Source organism: Salmo salar, chromosome ssa09 (genome assembly GCF_905237065.1).
Source record: "Salmo salar chromosome ssa09, Ssal_v3.1, whole genome shotgun sequence".
NCBI lineage: Eukaryota > Metazoa > Chordata > Actinopteri > Salmoniformes > Salmonidae > Salmo > Salmo salar.
The window spans coordinates 119,738,152-119,752,975 of NC_059450.1; the positions used below are offsets into that span (position 1 = coordinate 119,738,152).

Below are 14,824 nucleotides of genomic sequence, written 5' to 3' on the forward strand. Positions count from 1 at the left end.
AGAACTTGTTCTCAACTTGCCTACCTGGTTAAATAAAGGTGAAATAAATAAAATAAAATAAATAAATAAAAAAATTGATTGGACAGTGAGTTGACTGACATGCTGCGTGTGCCTTTTAGAGTGGCTACTTCTCAATGGACCCTCTTCCCTATATAGTGCACTACTTTGACCAGGGCCCATTGGGGGCTCTGGTAAAAAAAAGTAGTGCACTATAAAGGGAATAGGGTGCGGTTTGGGACGTAGTCAGGGTGTTGGCTCGGCGCTGGCTGTAGCAGCAGGTCGCCGTGGGTGGGTATGTGTTATTGTGTGGGCTCGTTTGCCAGCGCTGAAAAGCGGCCCGCCACACTTCATCAGCTCATATTTCTTAATTTGACAACGCTGTTACAATCTGTAATGACCCCATGTGTTTTCTGTTTACATGGCCAGAAAGTCTCAGTCAAGCCCAGTCCATTTCTTCTACCCCAGCTGCTCTCTCAAACGGGTCATTTGCTTACAGTTTCATCTAGGCTCTGTGTCCCAGGGCTTTGACTCGAAAGCAGCAAGGCCCGTAGTCACAAAGCGTCTTGGACTTGCAGGGCTGATCTAGGATCAGGTCCTCCCTTTTTATTCATTGTGATTCAAAAGAAAAGCTGATCCTAGATCAGCACTCCTACTCTGAGGCGCTTTGTGTGGATACAGGCCGTGGCAGGTTCCACCCTTCACAGTTACCAGCACAAGGTGTTTTAGTGTGCTGTTGTGTTGTTTGTTTGTTTATTTCTCTCCTAACAAGAGGTGATTTCCCTCTGTTTGGGCGACGGGAGGTAAATCAACAAACAAACAGGCATGCGTGAGCCGACGAGGAAAGGAGGGAGCGCGTGTGTTGCTGTAGCATTGACGCTAACTGGCTGTCGTGCTGCAGGCGCTCCAGTGTTTACTGCCAAGCATGCAAACACATGCTACGTAGGTACGCTCAAAGGCTTGCATGATCCGCTGAGACACGCAGCCTCTCCGGATGCCCCGGCATCGGCCAATTACAGGCCTTATTACCCACACCTGGGCTTCATCCATGTCACACGACACAAGAATACGGTCTGCGTTGTCCCACTGGTGGGTGGGTGGGGGGGGGGGGCATGCTGTGGATCTAGAGGAGCTTCCTTAATCTATTCATTGCTGGGCCTGTTCAGATGAAATGGGGTTACGGAGCGTTTCTGTAAATGTATGAGTACAGGGCCTTGTTCATTAGGCACCAAACGGAAGAGAACGGGCAGGAAGGGAATGTCTTGTACCTTAAACTTGTCCAATAAGAAACACTCCTTTTCGCTTTCCGTTGCAAAACCTTTGAAGACAAGAGCCAAGTCTTAGACTACTGTTAATCAGTCCCGTGTTGCCGTCTGGGTCGGTCTTTATGAAGACGGACACTTTCTTATTACAACGTGTGTTTTAATGTTTATCCCAGGCTATTGTAGGACTGTCCTCTGGTGCAGGCGGTGCAATTTCCCCAAACAAACACGGGTCACTCCGGCTTCCTGCTTTTGTCAATAACAGGGGATCCCAGCCGCCATCTCAGATAAGGCCCTAATTCAAACCTGGCCAAGCAGAAAATCAGGAGCTGGGTGGCCTTGAAGAAGCCTGCCTGCGCTCAGAAACCACACAAAACCTTACTAACCTTTCCCAAACGGCTTACAAACCCACAACAGCCAGCCCCCGACAGACGGCAGCTATGGGATTCTTGCTGTTGCGTTTTGCATTCTTTCCCCAGCTCCACCCACTCGCTGAAGCAGTGTTTTGGAGTGGGAGGGAGAGGAGCTATGTGGCGTACGTCAGAAGATATACAGACATTAAAAAGAAAGCAAGCGGTCTCTAAAGACACTGGTCAAACACGGTGTCCAGCATGGTCCAGCAGTCGTAAATCTCCCCTCTCCCTCTTCCATCCTCAACGCAGTGTGTCTGTCCTCAGTGGAAGGGCCAGAGTAGGATGGCAGGCAGGCAGGAAGGGAGGGTGGGCCGCCTGCTCCCCACACATGACCCTGTCAGCCTCTGCTTGTCCACGCTGATGGATGGCTGTCTATGTCCTGAGAGGGAGAGAGCCAACAGGATTGGTTGGATATCTGTAAGAGATTTGGTAGCCTAGTACTGAGGAGGACTGTACTAGTGCTGAGAAATGAACTGGGGGTAAACACAGTGAAGCAATACAATGGAACAAGGCTACTCATAATCAACATTTTAGCAAGTACAGGACAGAAGAGACAGTACCAGGAATCTTGGCGGTAGTGCTATATACATGATTCTAATGGAGATGTGCCCAGCCCACCCAGTGTCTCGTGCTCATCTTCGTCTGTCCGTTTTGGAGGCAGGTGATTCAATATTGACTCACTGAGGGCTGTGCTGCTGAGGCCTGCTGACGTCAGTGGGGCTCTGGCTCATTGTTTTGTGAAGAGCATAGCCTCGTTTCACCGGGTCTACATGGGTGCTCTGTTGTGTTTGGACGGGCAGGGGCGTTTATTTAACCTGCCAAGGAAGAGACAGGGATGTGAGGTGGGACAGGGGCCGAGGGCACGGGGGCAAAGGGGGCTGTTTGTGTGTTCGGGGCATCTGGGGCCCGTGCTGGTTAAATACAGGGCAGGGACGGGCCCCGTTGGCATTTAGTCTGCGCCGCGGGGCAACGGCACAGAGAAAACAAACCCAGAGTCTTCAAGGCGCCGTCTTGTCTGGGTGTGGGAAAAGGTGAAGGTTATTGTGAGGGTCTGGGTAGTTGGGAATGTGACTGGGTGTGCTGTCTTTTTGAAAATATTTGTATTTTATTTAACCTTAACCAGTTGAGTCAACAAAAACATCAAATTCTTAATTTACAACAAGGGCCTACGTGGGAATAGTTGACTACGATCAACCTGAACACAGGCCATTAGTAGTTCATGTAGTTGACACAGTGGAAAAGTGCAGCAGCAACGGCCCCTGAGTGTCTCTGCTTTGGTGAAGAGCTCCGGGGCCAAACGTAATTCCCCAGTTCTATTTTCACCCTACGAGGAGTTTAATTTGTCTGGACTTTTTTGCCGAAAGTAAATGAAAATAGTGGGAGTCAATGGGAAGTCCTGGTAAATATAGACGTGCGTGTATGCGTCTGTGTGTATTGCGTATGTGTGCTCGCGTACTAACGGTCGGACTACCTACGTGTACATGCCAGATTGGGAGTCGGTGATTGACAGCCCGACATAGCGTTATCAGAGACCGACAATGCTGGGTGTTCTCAAACCACCAAAACATCCGCTTAAATAATAGGCTTTGATAGGACTGGTATACACGACGTCTTTTCAGAAGGAAATTCCTGAGATTGACGTATCAGTTCAAGGGAAGGCTTATTCTGAGAACCCTGTCAAAACAGACTGGTAGAGGCCAGAGGAACACCATGGGAACACAGTCAGAAACCACAACGAAAGGAAGAGCGAGCGATACAGCCAGGCACAGAGAGCAAGAGGGATTTGGCAGGGCGGATATCCTCCTCACACTACTGTTAAGCTCTTTTTGGTCCCGAGTTTGAGTTTTACAATGGCGCTTTTACATCGAGACTATCTGGGAGATATCACTGTGCTCTGTCTGTGTCTTACAGTGGTAATGCATGATTAACGTAAGGGATTTTTTCCTGTCTGTTTTTTCACGTGCGCTGCTTACAGGTCTTCCGGGTGGCCACTGTGTGTCTGGGCAGCCCCGCTGACTCCATTTATTGGGAGTACAGAGACAAGGACAAGAACTTCCACCGCATGGGCCCCCTGTCCCCTCAGCAGTTCTACAAGGAACTGGTCAAGCCCCTCTACAACATTCAGGACAAGGTCAACTTTACCCAGCTTTTATTGATTTATTTGAATAAAATATCAATATAGGCTTTGAGTTGATCGTAATGAATTATTACAAGAGCCAATCATTATTAGGGCCATGAGTTTTTCCCCGAACGTTTTCTGAATTTTGCCACCCAGGAAATGCACCGGAGCCCAGTTAGTCTATATTAGACCAAGGGTTGGAGTCAGGAATAATGCCCTCTCTTCCTGTGCTTGTTGATGAGCTGAGTCTAACCTCTGTTCTCCCTCCCCCGCCCCCACAGATCTGTCTGGTGAATGACCCGCGGCCTCAGAACCCCTATGAGAAGTTGTATAGCGTTGAGTTCCTGGGCAACATGGTGGGCGGACACAACACCCTGTACAACAACCAGCCCATCCAGCTACTCAAAAAGGCCGCCGCGGACTCCATCAAAGAGGGAGAGGTACTGTGTGGGGGTGTGTGAGCATGTCCGGGACAACTGAGCGAGTGTGCAAGGAGACTACCTGTAACGCATGTCTTCTCTCTCTCTCTCTCTCTCTCTCTCTCTCTCGTAGGCTGTGTGGTTCGGTTGTGACGTGGGCAAGCATTTCCATGGCAAACTGGGCATCAACGACATGAATGTGTGAGTTTTACGAGAGAGAGGCGCACATGCGTCAACATCGCATGTATAACTCACTATCAGTCAGGTGTGTGTGTGTGTGTGTTTGTGTGTGTGTGTGTGTGTGAGTGAGTGAGTGAGTGAGTGAGTGAGTGAGTGAGTGAGTGAGTGAGTGAGTGAGTGAGTGAGTGAGTGAGTGAGCTCTCATCCTGTGTTCCCCCATCTCTCAGGTTCAACCATGAGTTGGTGTTCGGGGTGTCCGTAAAGAACCTGTCCAAGGCAGAGAGACTTATCTTCGGAGACTCCCTCATGACACACGCCATGATCCTCACCGCTGTCACCGACAAGGTAGCACACAGTACACACATACGTACACACGCGCCGCATTTGAGTGTTCCCCAGTGACTCAGCACCAAAGCCGTCTAGTGTGGTGTTTACAGTTTTTTGAATCGACTGCATGTTTTAAAATGGCTTTTAATTTCCCCCCCCTGTATGTGAACCCCAGCTATCTCCTCCTTCCCCTCAGAACAGCTGGACAGGGCCCTAGGCTACACAACATAGGAGTTACCAGTCCTGCCCTGCACCCCACTAGGAATCCTGCACTCCTCTCTTACTAATAGACATACTGTATCATTTGCTGAATATTCTTCCACCATGTATAGTGTACTCCATGTATGACGGGCATAAAGCAGAAAACACAGACTTTTTGGACTTAATCATAATCATACACATTTGGATTGAGCTCTGTCTCTCTCTGTCGTTCTCCCTTTCGCTCACTCTAGCAGGATGAAAAGGATGGAGGTTATGAGAAGTGGAGGGTGGAGAACTCCTGGGGCGACGACCGTGGGAATAAAGGTGAGAGCGCTGAGTCGGTCAGAGGAGGAGAGGGCCCGTTCTCATGCAGCCTTGTGACGTCTGCCTGCCTCTCGCAACACGAGAGCCCCTCTAGGTCCGCCTGAGCCGAGCGCAGACCCCTCGTCTCTTCCCTCTCTCACACCACAGGGCGTCCGTGTACAATCATAGGGACAGTTGGATTTCCTGTCGGGTCGATTGAATTTGAAGTTGGATTAGCTCCCTCCCCACCCGCCTGGCTTTGTTATGAATGTATAATTGACTTCTCTGGTGTGGAGGGCTGGTTTTGGTTTGGGGTTAGTTTTGCGGCATCCTCTCATGTCTGGCCCACTACCGTAGCTTTGTCTGTTATGGCTATGAACCCCGGAGGGAGAGAAAGCACAACAACGGGGCTGTTTCCCAGACAACGGCCCTTTGTCCCTCTCACAACGCAACAGTACGCCATTTTGTTTCAGCCTCCAGACTTCCTCTGTGTGGAAGAGTCCGGCTCAGACACTGTCAGACTACAGGCCTGGGTTCAAATAGTATTTTTCTTCTTCCGTCAAGCGCCACTAAAACATTTGAAAAGAAACAAATACTGAACCTTCCTCTGTTGGGACTGTGCGGCTTTTTAATCAAAATAGGTAATTATCCACCATTCCCACCTCTCTCTCTCCCCCTCTGTCTTTCTCTCCCTCTTTCACCCCTCTCTCTCCTCTCTCCCTCTCTCTCTCCATCCCTACGCACCCTGTGCTCTGCATTCCAGTGCAGATTATTCGGGTTTTGTTATGTAGTTCCACTTCCTGGTCAATGACTCCATGTCATCTGCATATTGAGAATATATAAAAAGGCCTAACACCAAAGCCTCCTCAAATCAACTTTATTTCACGCATATTCCATAAACATCCACGCAGATGGGAGAAAGCCTTCATATCCGCTCTCTTTCCCCTCGGATGTATTAATAAAGTTATTGAAAACAAACGGTTTGGAGGACCCGCGGCGGTGAGCGCCGCTTGTTGGACAGCTGGGGACGGGGAGGGAGGACTTGTCAACGCCACGGCGGATGGAGAAAATGTATGTTTGTAAGGTTTAGAGAGGTTAGCATCTATCCAATTGCCTGTAATATTTAGTTTCCCCCAAGAGGGTCCCACCTAATTAGGTTAACACCGTGGTGCCTGGTGCAAACTGCCCAAACCCTTCAAACACCAGGGCTTTTCTCAAGATTGATTATTATGGCCTCAGAGTGCACTATTTGTACCTTTCCGTGATTATTATACAAATATGGGAAATGCGGGCCAATCTGACATGTGATTTTTCATTGTGACAGGCTGTTTATAGGCTAGAGATGCCCTTCTCAACACACCTCTCGGATTCTACACCACTCCTTTTACAGCTACTTCGGTATAGTGAGCAACAATATTTGTACTGGCTATTGCGATTCCCTTGTTAACATATCACGTTACCGGGCAGACTATGGACACACTCTTATATCTGCTATTACATTTAGGTTGGTGACGTCGTCGCAGATAGGTTTGGGAAATAATGTTGTCGTTATGGCGAACTAAGGAGATGATGGAAACAGGATGTGCTGCAGACAGTGCTCGCTTTAGCGGTCTGTGACCCGTATTGCTCAGAACTTTTCAGCTGTACTATTTGATCTAAATAAACTCCCTCCACAGCTCTCCCTGTAAGACGAGGTAGGACACATCTGCAGTCCCGTTAAGACAAATAATGCCACTATACGAAACCGCCACCCGACACGCACACATCTTTCCTGGAAACTGGAAAGGAAGAACACGCAGAGTGAACACACAGGACGAATAACACACAGGACGAATAACACACAGGACGAATAACACACAGGACGAATAACACACAGGACGAATAACACACAGGACGAATAACACACAGGACGAATAACACACACAGGACGAATAAACACACAGGACGAATAACACACAGGACGAATAACACACAGGACGAATAACACACAGGACGAATAACACACACAGGACGAATAACACACAGGACGAATAACACACAGGACGAATAACACACACAGGACGAATAACACACACAGGACGAATAACACACACAGGACGAATAACACACAGGACGAATAACACACAGGACGAATAACACACACAGGACGAATAACACACAGGACGAATAACACACAGGACGAATAACACACAGGACGAATAACACACAGGACGAATAACACACACAGGACGAATAACACACAGGACGAATAACACACAGGACCAATAACACACAGGACGAATAACACACAGGACCAATAACACACAGGACGAATAACACACAGGACGAATAACACACAGGACGAATAACACACAGGACCAATAACACACAGGACGAATAACACACAGGACGAATAACACACAGGACGAATAACACACAGAAGCGGGGGAATTGTTTTGAGCTGAGGTACGTTTTTCCGAGGTCCCTGTGACGTCATCGATAATGCAACTTTTCAGCGGGGGAGGGATGCGCTCTAAACACAGCCCGGGTCCAGAGATGAGAGGAAAACCAAACAGCGGTCACAATCTGGTCTAGTCCCCAGCTCTGACCGTTACACAATCCCGTATAACCACAGGATCGCGTTCATTAGGCACCAAACGGGAAAAAAACTGTCTGAAACACGGAGGGACTACCTGGACTTGTCCAATAACAAACATTAGTTGGAAAATGTTTTAAAACGTTTTCTGCTGCGTGCCCAAACGAACCAGCCCGTGCCTGCTCAAATCCCAAATCTATCGCCACATGGACAGATTGGAGCTGTTCCTCTTCCTGTCTGTCTGTAATCTGGGTTGTCAGTTTATTCAGACAGGCCCATTGCCCTTGTAGATAAATAAGAACACTGTATGAGGAATGCCCCTATTGTCATTAAACATCCTGCTCTCGCCGGTCTAATCTCTTCATACCAAGTGTTTTATATGCTGTTTTTTATGATTTGATGTACTCTCGGTCACCCTGTCTGTGAGAGCGAGGCCGTAGCCTGTGTGTGTACGTGGTCTCAGGGCCAAGGTCTCGGAGAGGGATCATGTACACTGAAAGTTGTGTTTTTGGGCTTGTTAGGAAAATGGATTAGAGCAGGTTGAAGTGGCATTCGAGATATTCTTTCATCTTTTTTGGGTGGGAAGGATAAAGTGGATGCTGTGTTAATGAATAAAATGATGTGTGTTGGTTAGAACCATCTGGTCTCACACTTTAGAACACTCACACCTATTGCTTTCAGTATAGGTCAGTCCACTGAAGTACAGGGTGAGTCACTGGTACTGCTGTTAGCTAATGGATTTCAGACTGCCTGGTCTTAGAGACGGGTGTTAATCAAGACTAATGATTCATGAAAAGAAACTCCAGCGGCACGTCGGTCATCTTGACGCTCCACAGATTGAATGGATCTTATACCAACAATCTCAATTACACATTCATCGGGTCGTTTTTAACCTTTTAACTGTATGAATTAACCCAATGTATCTCCGTGTGTGTGCAGGTTACCTAATCATGACCGACGAGTGGTTCTCTGAATACGTGTACGAGGTGGTCGTGGACAAGAAGTACCTGGCCCCCGAGGTGCTGGAAGTAATGCAGAAGAAACCCATCGTCCTTCCTGCCTGGGACCCAATGGGAGCCTTGGCCTTGTAACTATGGAAACAGACGGTGCCATCCCACCCGCCTGGTCTCAGCCCTGGTCTGTTTGACTCCGCCCCATCTCTCTGGGTTTACTCCTCCATAGACTTCCACCCACCACAGCCTGTTCTCTAGACAAATAATAAAAGTAGTTTTTTTTACTGGAAAAACACACGTCTTCTTTCGGCCATTTTGTTTTGTCCATGTCCTCTTGTGCTTCTCACCGCCAACCAGGCACCATCAGAGTTGATTGCAATTCAGTTTTTGTTGTTGTGTGTCCTCTGGCTTCATAAACATTCTGTGGTATGTAGAAAGATGTGGGGTTGTTAAAAGGTCTGTATGTACCATCTCTTTGTTAGGGCTGGTTCAGGGTCACGTCCTACGTAAGTAGTCCATCCCAGTCTTTCACCAGGAGACACACACATCCACCCCACCAGTCCTAGCTGTATGATTGAGGCCCAGCGTAATGCCATCCCTTCCTCTCTGCTAGCTTCCCTAGGTCAGAGTTCAACCCAGAGCAGCCAGACTAGAGTGAGGTGTGTGAGAGAGAGTTAGGCAGGGGTGTCAGGAAGCAGCGTACCAGTCGCCTGCCCTCTGACCCCCAGCCATGGTCCAATCCGGTGAGTTATCGTCCACTGACAGCCCCTTTGAGAAGGGGAAGTGCCAGTTCAGCACATCAGCATTCAGGGGAGCATAATAGCACAACTATGACGGGTTCAGTCAGAGTTTAGCGGTGGTGGTCAGACTAGTATGTTTTGGTGAATAAGCACTAGGGGGAACTGAACTTCCAACACATTCAGTTCAGCTCATGTGGATAGAGACATCAGTGTTTACGCACAAGCTCCCCCCTGTGAACTTGACCCTGCTGCTCCTCGCCATATGCCCTGCTTTACTGTGAGCTCTGCCTGGAATGAGGGGTGACAGAAGGGCCGGCAGGCTGGAGCTCGGAGGGGGGGGGCCAGGAGCAGTCAGCTCAGTCCCCTGGAATCCCAGCCGTGTGAAGCGTACCACAACCACCCGCCACTCCTCTCACCCCACTATTAAATCATTACGACTCCCAGAGATCCCCCGAACCGCAAACGCAGGAACGGCCGGCAATTGACCCTGACCCCTGAATTCCTACCCTCCTGAGTGGCCGAACACAGGGGCAGTACATTTCCCATGGGGTCAGACGGAAGAGAGGGAGAGTGTGTGTGTGTCCCTTACCGTTGAGCTACACGCAAACATGAACCGAGAGCGTGTGTAAAAGTCGACCTTCCTTTCCCTCTGTGGTCCACTGGCTTTCTCTCTTGGCTCCTTCATTTGCATCACAACCCCTGTCTCACTTTGCACCAGGTCTCCCCTGTTGGCACATAAGAGACTTGTTATTGTCGTAGCTATGAATGTCCCAGAGCAGATTTCTCCTGTATGTAGGGAGCACTGTATAAGTGGAACACGTGGAGGTGAGAACCATTCAGGTCCATACTGACAGCCCTCTCACCTTAGGTTCATGTTTATGGATCATCTCAAGTCTTAGAGGAGGAGTGCTGATCTCGGATCAGTTTTGCCTTTTAGATCGTAATGGGAAAATACATATTCAGTGGACGGGGGGGGCCTGATCCTAGATCAGCACTCCTACTTAGAGGCTGTATGACTAAACGCAATAGAGGAGCAAGACAGTAAAGCTGTCAGATCTCTTGTTTCACTATTTCCTCGGGGAGGTTGATGTTAATCTCTCCGTTGAGTTTGTTTGGTATGTTTAGCAGCGTTAAGAGTTTGGAGGTCATGCAATGTTTTTTTCACGTAGGCTGCTGGAGCCCCTGGCTTTAAGAGATGAGAGTTACACACACACACACACACACACACTCCATCATGAACACTCACACAGGGTTAGTTTCCATGTGAGGGGCTTTGGGGCCAGCTGGGCCCAGGATTGAGAGTAGTAGAGAGGCTGTTAAGGGGCTTTTAGGTGCTGTACCTTTTCCTTGGCAGCACTGAGCAGCAAATATGTAGCTTTGTAGTTTAGCCCCTCTACGTTCCCAGAGAGAGATTTCCAAGAAATTCCACTTAATCTTTTCAGGGCTTTGTCTGACTGACCTGATCGTGATGGGAGTCTGGATGGTGACTCATTCAACACTTAATACATACACAGCCCAATTATTCAAGACTCATATTGTACCCTTCAATTCTCCTACTTTCCCTGGCTCTGATGGACTGGTACATGGACTGGTAGATGGGCTGGTAGATGTCCTGATGTCACTACTACCGAGACTTGACGCCACTACCGAGGATTTATCTGGGTTCAAAGTCCTAATGCCTTTGTTTCACACCAACTTAAAACCCTCTGCAGAGGATGGATTGTTCTGCTTTATTTATTTATCTTCTTGTGTGTGTGTGTGTGTGTGTGTGTGTGTGTGTGTGTGTGTGTGTGTGTGTGTGTGTGTGTGTGTGTGTGTGTGTGTGTGTGTGTGTGAGAGAGAGAGAGTGATGGGAATTAACCTACTGCAGCTTGGAAACAGATTGGAGTGACTCGCACTCGCAGAAGCACCCCAGCACTGGTTAAGAGTGAGGCGTGTAAAAGTTGTCACGATTACAATGACTGTGTTGGCTTCTGTGTGTGACTCTCTCTCTGTGGTCCTCTAGTGACTGGACTTGGAAGTCCCTACCCTAGAGACTTAATCCTGACAAAGGGGTCTTCGTTAAACACACACACACACACACACACACACACGGTGCATGATAGTCTAATGCAGGTGGCTGTAAGAGGAGTCAGGGATAGCCCCACTGCCACTCAGCCAGGCTTTTTTTTTCCCTTTCAGAAATATGCATCTTGGATTAAGAGCAAGGGATCCCTGCACTGGCAAAAGCTGTGTGTGTGTGTGTGTGTGTGTGTGTGTGTGTGTGTGTGTGTGTGTGTGTGTGTGTGTGTGTGTGTGTGTGTGTGTGTGTGTGTGTGTGTGTGTGTGTGTGTGTGTGTCTAATCAAGGCAAAGTAGAATGTGTCCTTGGGGAAGTCCAGCTCTGTCCAGTGTGTATCCGTGCCCTGCCTCTCCGGGATACTGAGTCGGGACTGGGAGTGAGCTGGACGTCTATGGACAGCAGAGCTGGTCGCTGGTCCCAGCAGCACCCCACTTCACCCCAGGTAGGACACCCCTCTCTTTCTCCCTCTAAGCCACCATTCTAAACTATCCACAGCTTGGACATGACCTATTGCTAACAGTAGAATTGCTTTTGTTCCAATTCCACCTCATTTCTTCCACGGTTCCGGACCAAGACTAACACACATTCATATGGGTCTGTGTACAGGGAATAGAATGAAATACTGAATGAAAATGTTAACTAGGATATAATACATACTGTATGAGTACACAACAACATTATATGTTTTTTTCCCAGCCTCTCAAACAGCCATAAAGTAATGGGTCTGTATCTATAAATCATCTGCTCTGAAACTTGGATGGTCTTGTTGTTTAGTGTTGGGAAACTCACCAGGGAGATTCAATGGAGATTACTGTAGGCCTGTGTGATAGGGTCCAGGTAGTGCCGTCATATCTGCTGGGGATTATTGCCGATTGGTTATTCTATTATTCAACCTCCAAATCATATACCATGGTTGTGTATGACAGTTGTTGGATTTTCAATGAGTCTTGCTATAATGACCCCAATACGTTCTATATGTTTGTCTCTAATTGAACAGCACCTTTAACCCCAGCCCTGTGTTGTTGTAATGGTGAGACCGAGTGAGTGCAGTTCCTCTCAGCGGTACCAGAGGGAGCTCTTCTCTCCCTGAGCCGCATCGGCCGGGACAATCCCAGCCTGTTGTGTTGACGAGAAGTACTCTGTCTAGACAGACCGAGGGCCTAGAGGGAGAGGAGAGACTGAAGAGGAGGGTGAGAGAGAAGAAGTAGAGGACGGACAGAGGGAGAGGAGAGACTGAAGAGGAGGGTGAGAGAGAAGAAGTAGAGGACGGACAGAGGGAGAGGAGAGACTGAAGAGGAGGGTGAGAGAGAAGAAGTAGAGGATGGACAGAGGGAGAGGAGAGACTGAAGAGGAGGGTGAGAGAGAAGTAGAGGACGGACAGAGGGAGAGGAGAGACTGAAGAGGAGGGTGAGAGAGAAGAAGTAGAGGACGGACAGAGGGAGAGGAGAGACTGAAGAGGAGGGTGAGAGAGAAGTAGAGGACGGACAGAGGGAGAGGAGAGACTGAAGAGGAGGGTGAGAGAGAAGTAGAGGACGGACAGAGGGAGAGGAGAGACTGAAGAGGAGGGTGAGAGAGAAGTAGAGGACGGACAGAGGGAGAGGAGAGACTGAAGAGGAGGGTGAGAGAGAAGAAGTAGAGGACGGACAGAGGGAGAGGAGAGACTGAAGAGGAGGGTGAGAGAGAAGAAGTAGAGGACGGACAGAGGGAGAGGAGAGACTGAAGAGGAGGGTGAGAGAGAAGAAGTAGAGGACGGACAGAGGGAGAGGAGAGACTGAAGAGGAGGGTGAGAGAGAAGTAGAGGACGGACAGAGGGAGAGGAGAGACTGAAGAGGAGGGTGAGAGAGAAGAAGAGGACGGACAGAGGGAGAGGAGAGACTGAAGAGGAGGGTGAGAGAGAAGTAGAGGACGGACAGAGGGAGAGGAGAGACTGAAGAGGAGGGTGAGAGAGAAGAAGTAGAGGACGGACAGAGGGAGAGGAGAGACTGAAGAGGAGGGTGAGAGAGAAGAAGTAGAGGACGGACAGAGGGAGAGGAGAGACTGAAGAGGAGGGTGAGAGAGAAGTAGAGGACGGACAGAGGGATAGTGGGGAGAGAAAGTGAGTGTCTCGGGGTTGGGTTATAAGCAAAAAGACACATTTCTGTTCTCTGCAAGATAGTAGGGAGGGCGGTGAGGGAGAGAAACGATACGTGGTCGTTTTTATCTAGCTTCGTTGAACACACTGACTGGCTCTGGATAAGAACTTCTGGTAAATTTAAATGGGGAGGGAGATGGAGGGCAGGGAGTGAGAGCAGGGGAGGAGAGAGTGAGAGTGGAAGAGGGCAGGGAGAGAGTGAGATGGGGAGGAGGGAACGGAGAGAGAGTGAGAGGAGGGGAGGAGAGAGTGAGAGTGGAAGAGGGCAGGGAGAGAGTGAGATGGGGATGGAGGGAACGGAGAGAGAGTGAGAGGAGGGGAGGAGAGAGTGAGGGTGGAAGAGGGCAGGGAGAGAGTGAGATGGGGAGGAGGGAACGGAGAGAGAGTGAGAGGAGGGGAGGAGAGAGTGAGGGTGGAAGAGGGCAGGGAGAGAGTGAGATGGGGAGGAGGGAACGGAGAGAGAGTGAGAGGAGGGGAGGAGAGAGTGAGAGTGGAAGAGGGCAGGGAGATGAAGAGATTAGGCTGCTAACTTGCTGATAGAGGTCAGCTGCCAGTGATTGTAATTGAAGAGATGAAATGGTCCCATGGCTCCCACCCTACAGTATCCCCAAGTTCTCTTGTGTTTTCTGGCTAATCTTACCTTCTCGATCGATCTCCCTCTCTGTCTGTCTCTACCGCCCTCCCTCCCTCCCTACCTACCTCTCTCTCTCTACCTCTCTCTCTCTGTCTCTCTATCTCTGTCTCTCTCTCTGTCTGCCTTTCTCTCTCAACTCTTATGTTCCCCTTGATATCTACACATTTCCTTCTTCCTTAGAAATGAGATATCTCTCACGTGGCACACACAGAGACATACTTGCTCACACATGAATGTCAGAAGGTTCAGATATTAATGAGAGTGCTGACTTGTCCCATGCTGTTCGAAGTCCTAGCCTCCTTGCATAAATCCTTGTTTTTCTTTCCTACTCTACTGTGGAGATGTGTAGAGATTTTTTACAGCTATTCCTCAGTTTCACTAAGCTAGCTGGGGTTGCTCAAGACCCAATATAACTGATTTTGTATGTGGGAACCACATTTAGTCAGAGGAAACGCGACACACTTTTTAAATAGTTCAAAGGTTAAGATGCTTGTCCTTGAGTCTACAGG

The 14,824-nt window shown here is 48.9% G+C and overlaps 2 protein-coding genes across 5 annotated transcripts in view; both read left to right on the forward strand.

Annotated features, from left to right (window-relative positions):
- Positions 1-9,044, forward strand: part of LOC106612652 (bleomycin hydrolase) — a 29,329-nt gene extending 20,285 nt beyond the window's left edge. Inside the window, exons 7-12 of one of the 2 annotated variants that reach the window (XM_014214025.2) lie at positions 3,648-3,803; positions 4,073-4,231; positions 4,344-4,411; positions 4,618-4,735; positions 5,170-5,242; positions 8,736-9,044. In XM_014214025.2, the coding sequence (XP_014069500.1) occupies positions 3,648-3,803; positions 4,073-4,231; positions 4,344-4,411; positions 4,618-4,735; positions 5,170-5,242; positions 8,736-8,887 (726 nt within the window). In that variant the 3' untranslated portion in view covers positions 8,888-9,044. The remainder of the gene's footprint in view (positions 1-3,647; positions 3,804-4,072; positions 4,232-4,343; positions 4,412-4,617; positions 4,736-5,169; positions 5,243-8,735) is intronic. The other variant, XM_014214026.2, reaches the window with a different exon arrangement.
- Positions 9,045-9,324: 280 nt separating this feature from the next.
- LOC106612651 (sodium-dependent serotonin transporter-like) overlaps positions 9,325-14,824 on the forward strand; it is a 28,491-nt gene continuing 22,991 nt past the window's right edge. For all 3 annotated transcript variants that reach the window (XM_045724418.1, XM_014214021.2, XM_045724420.1), the window contains exon 1: positions 9,325-11,992. The gene's annotated coding sequence lies outside the window, so the exon portion shown is untranslated. The remainder of the gene's footprint in view (positions 11,993-14,824) is intronic.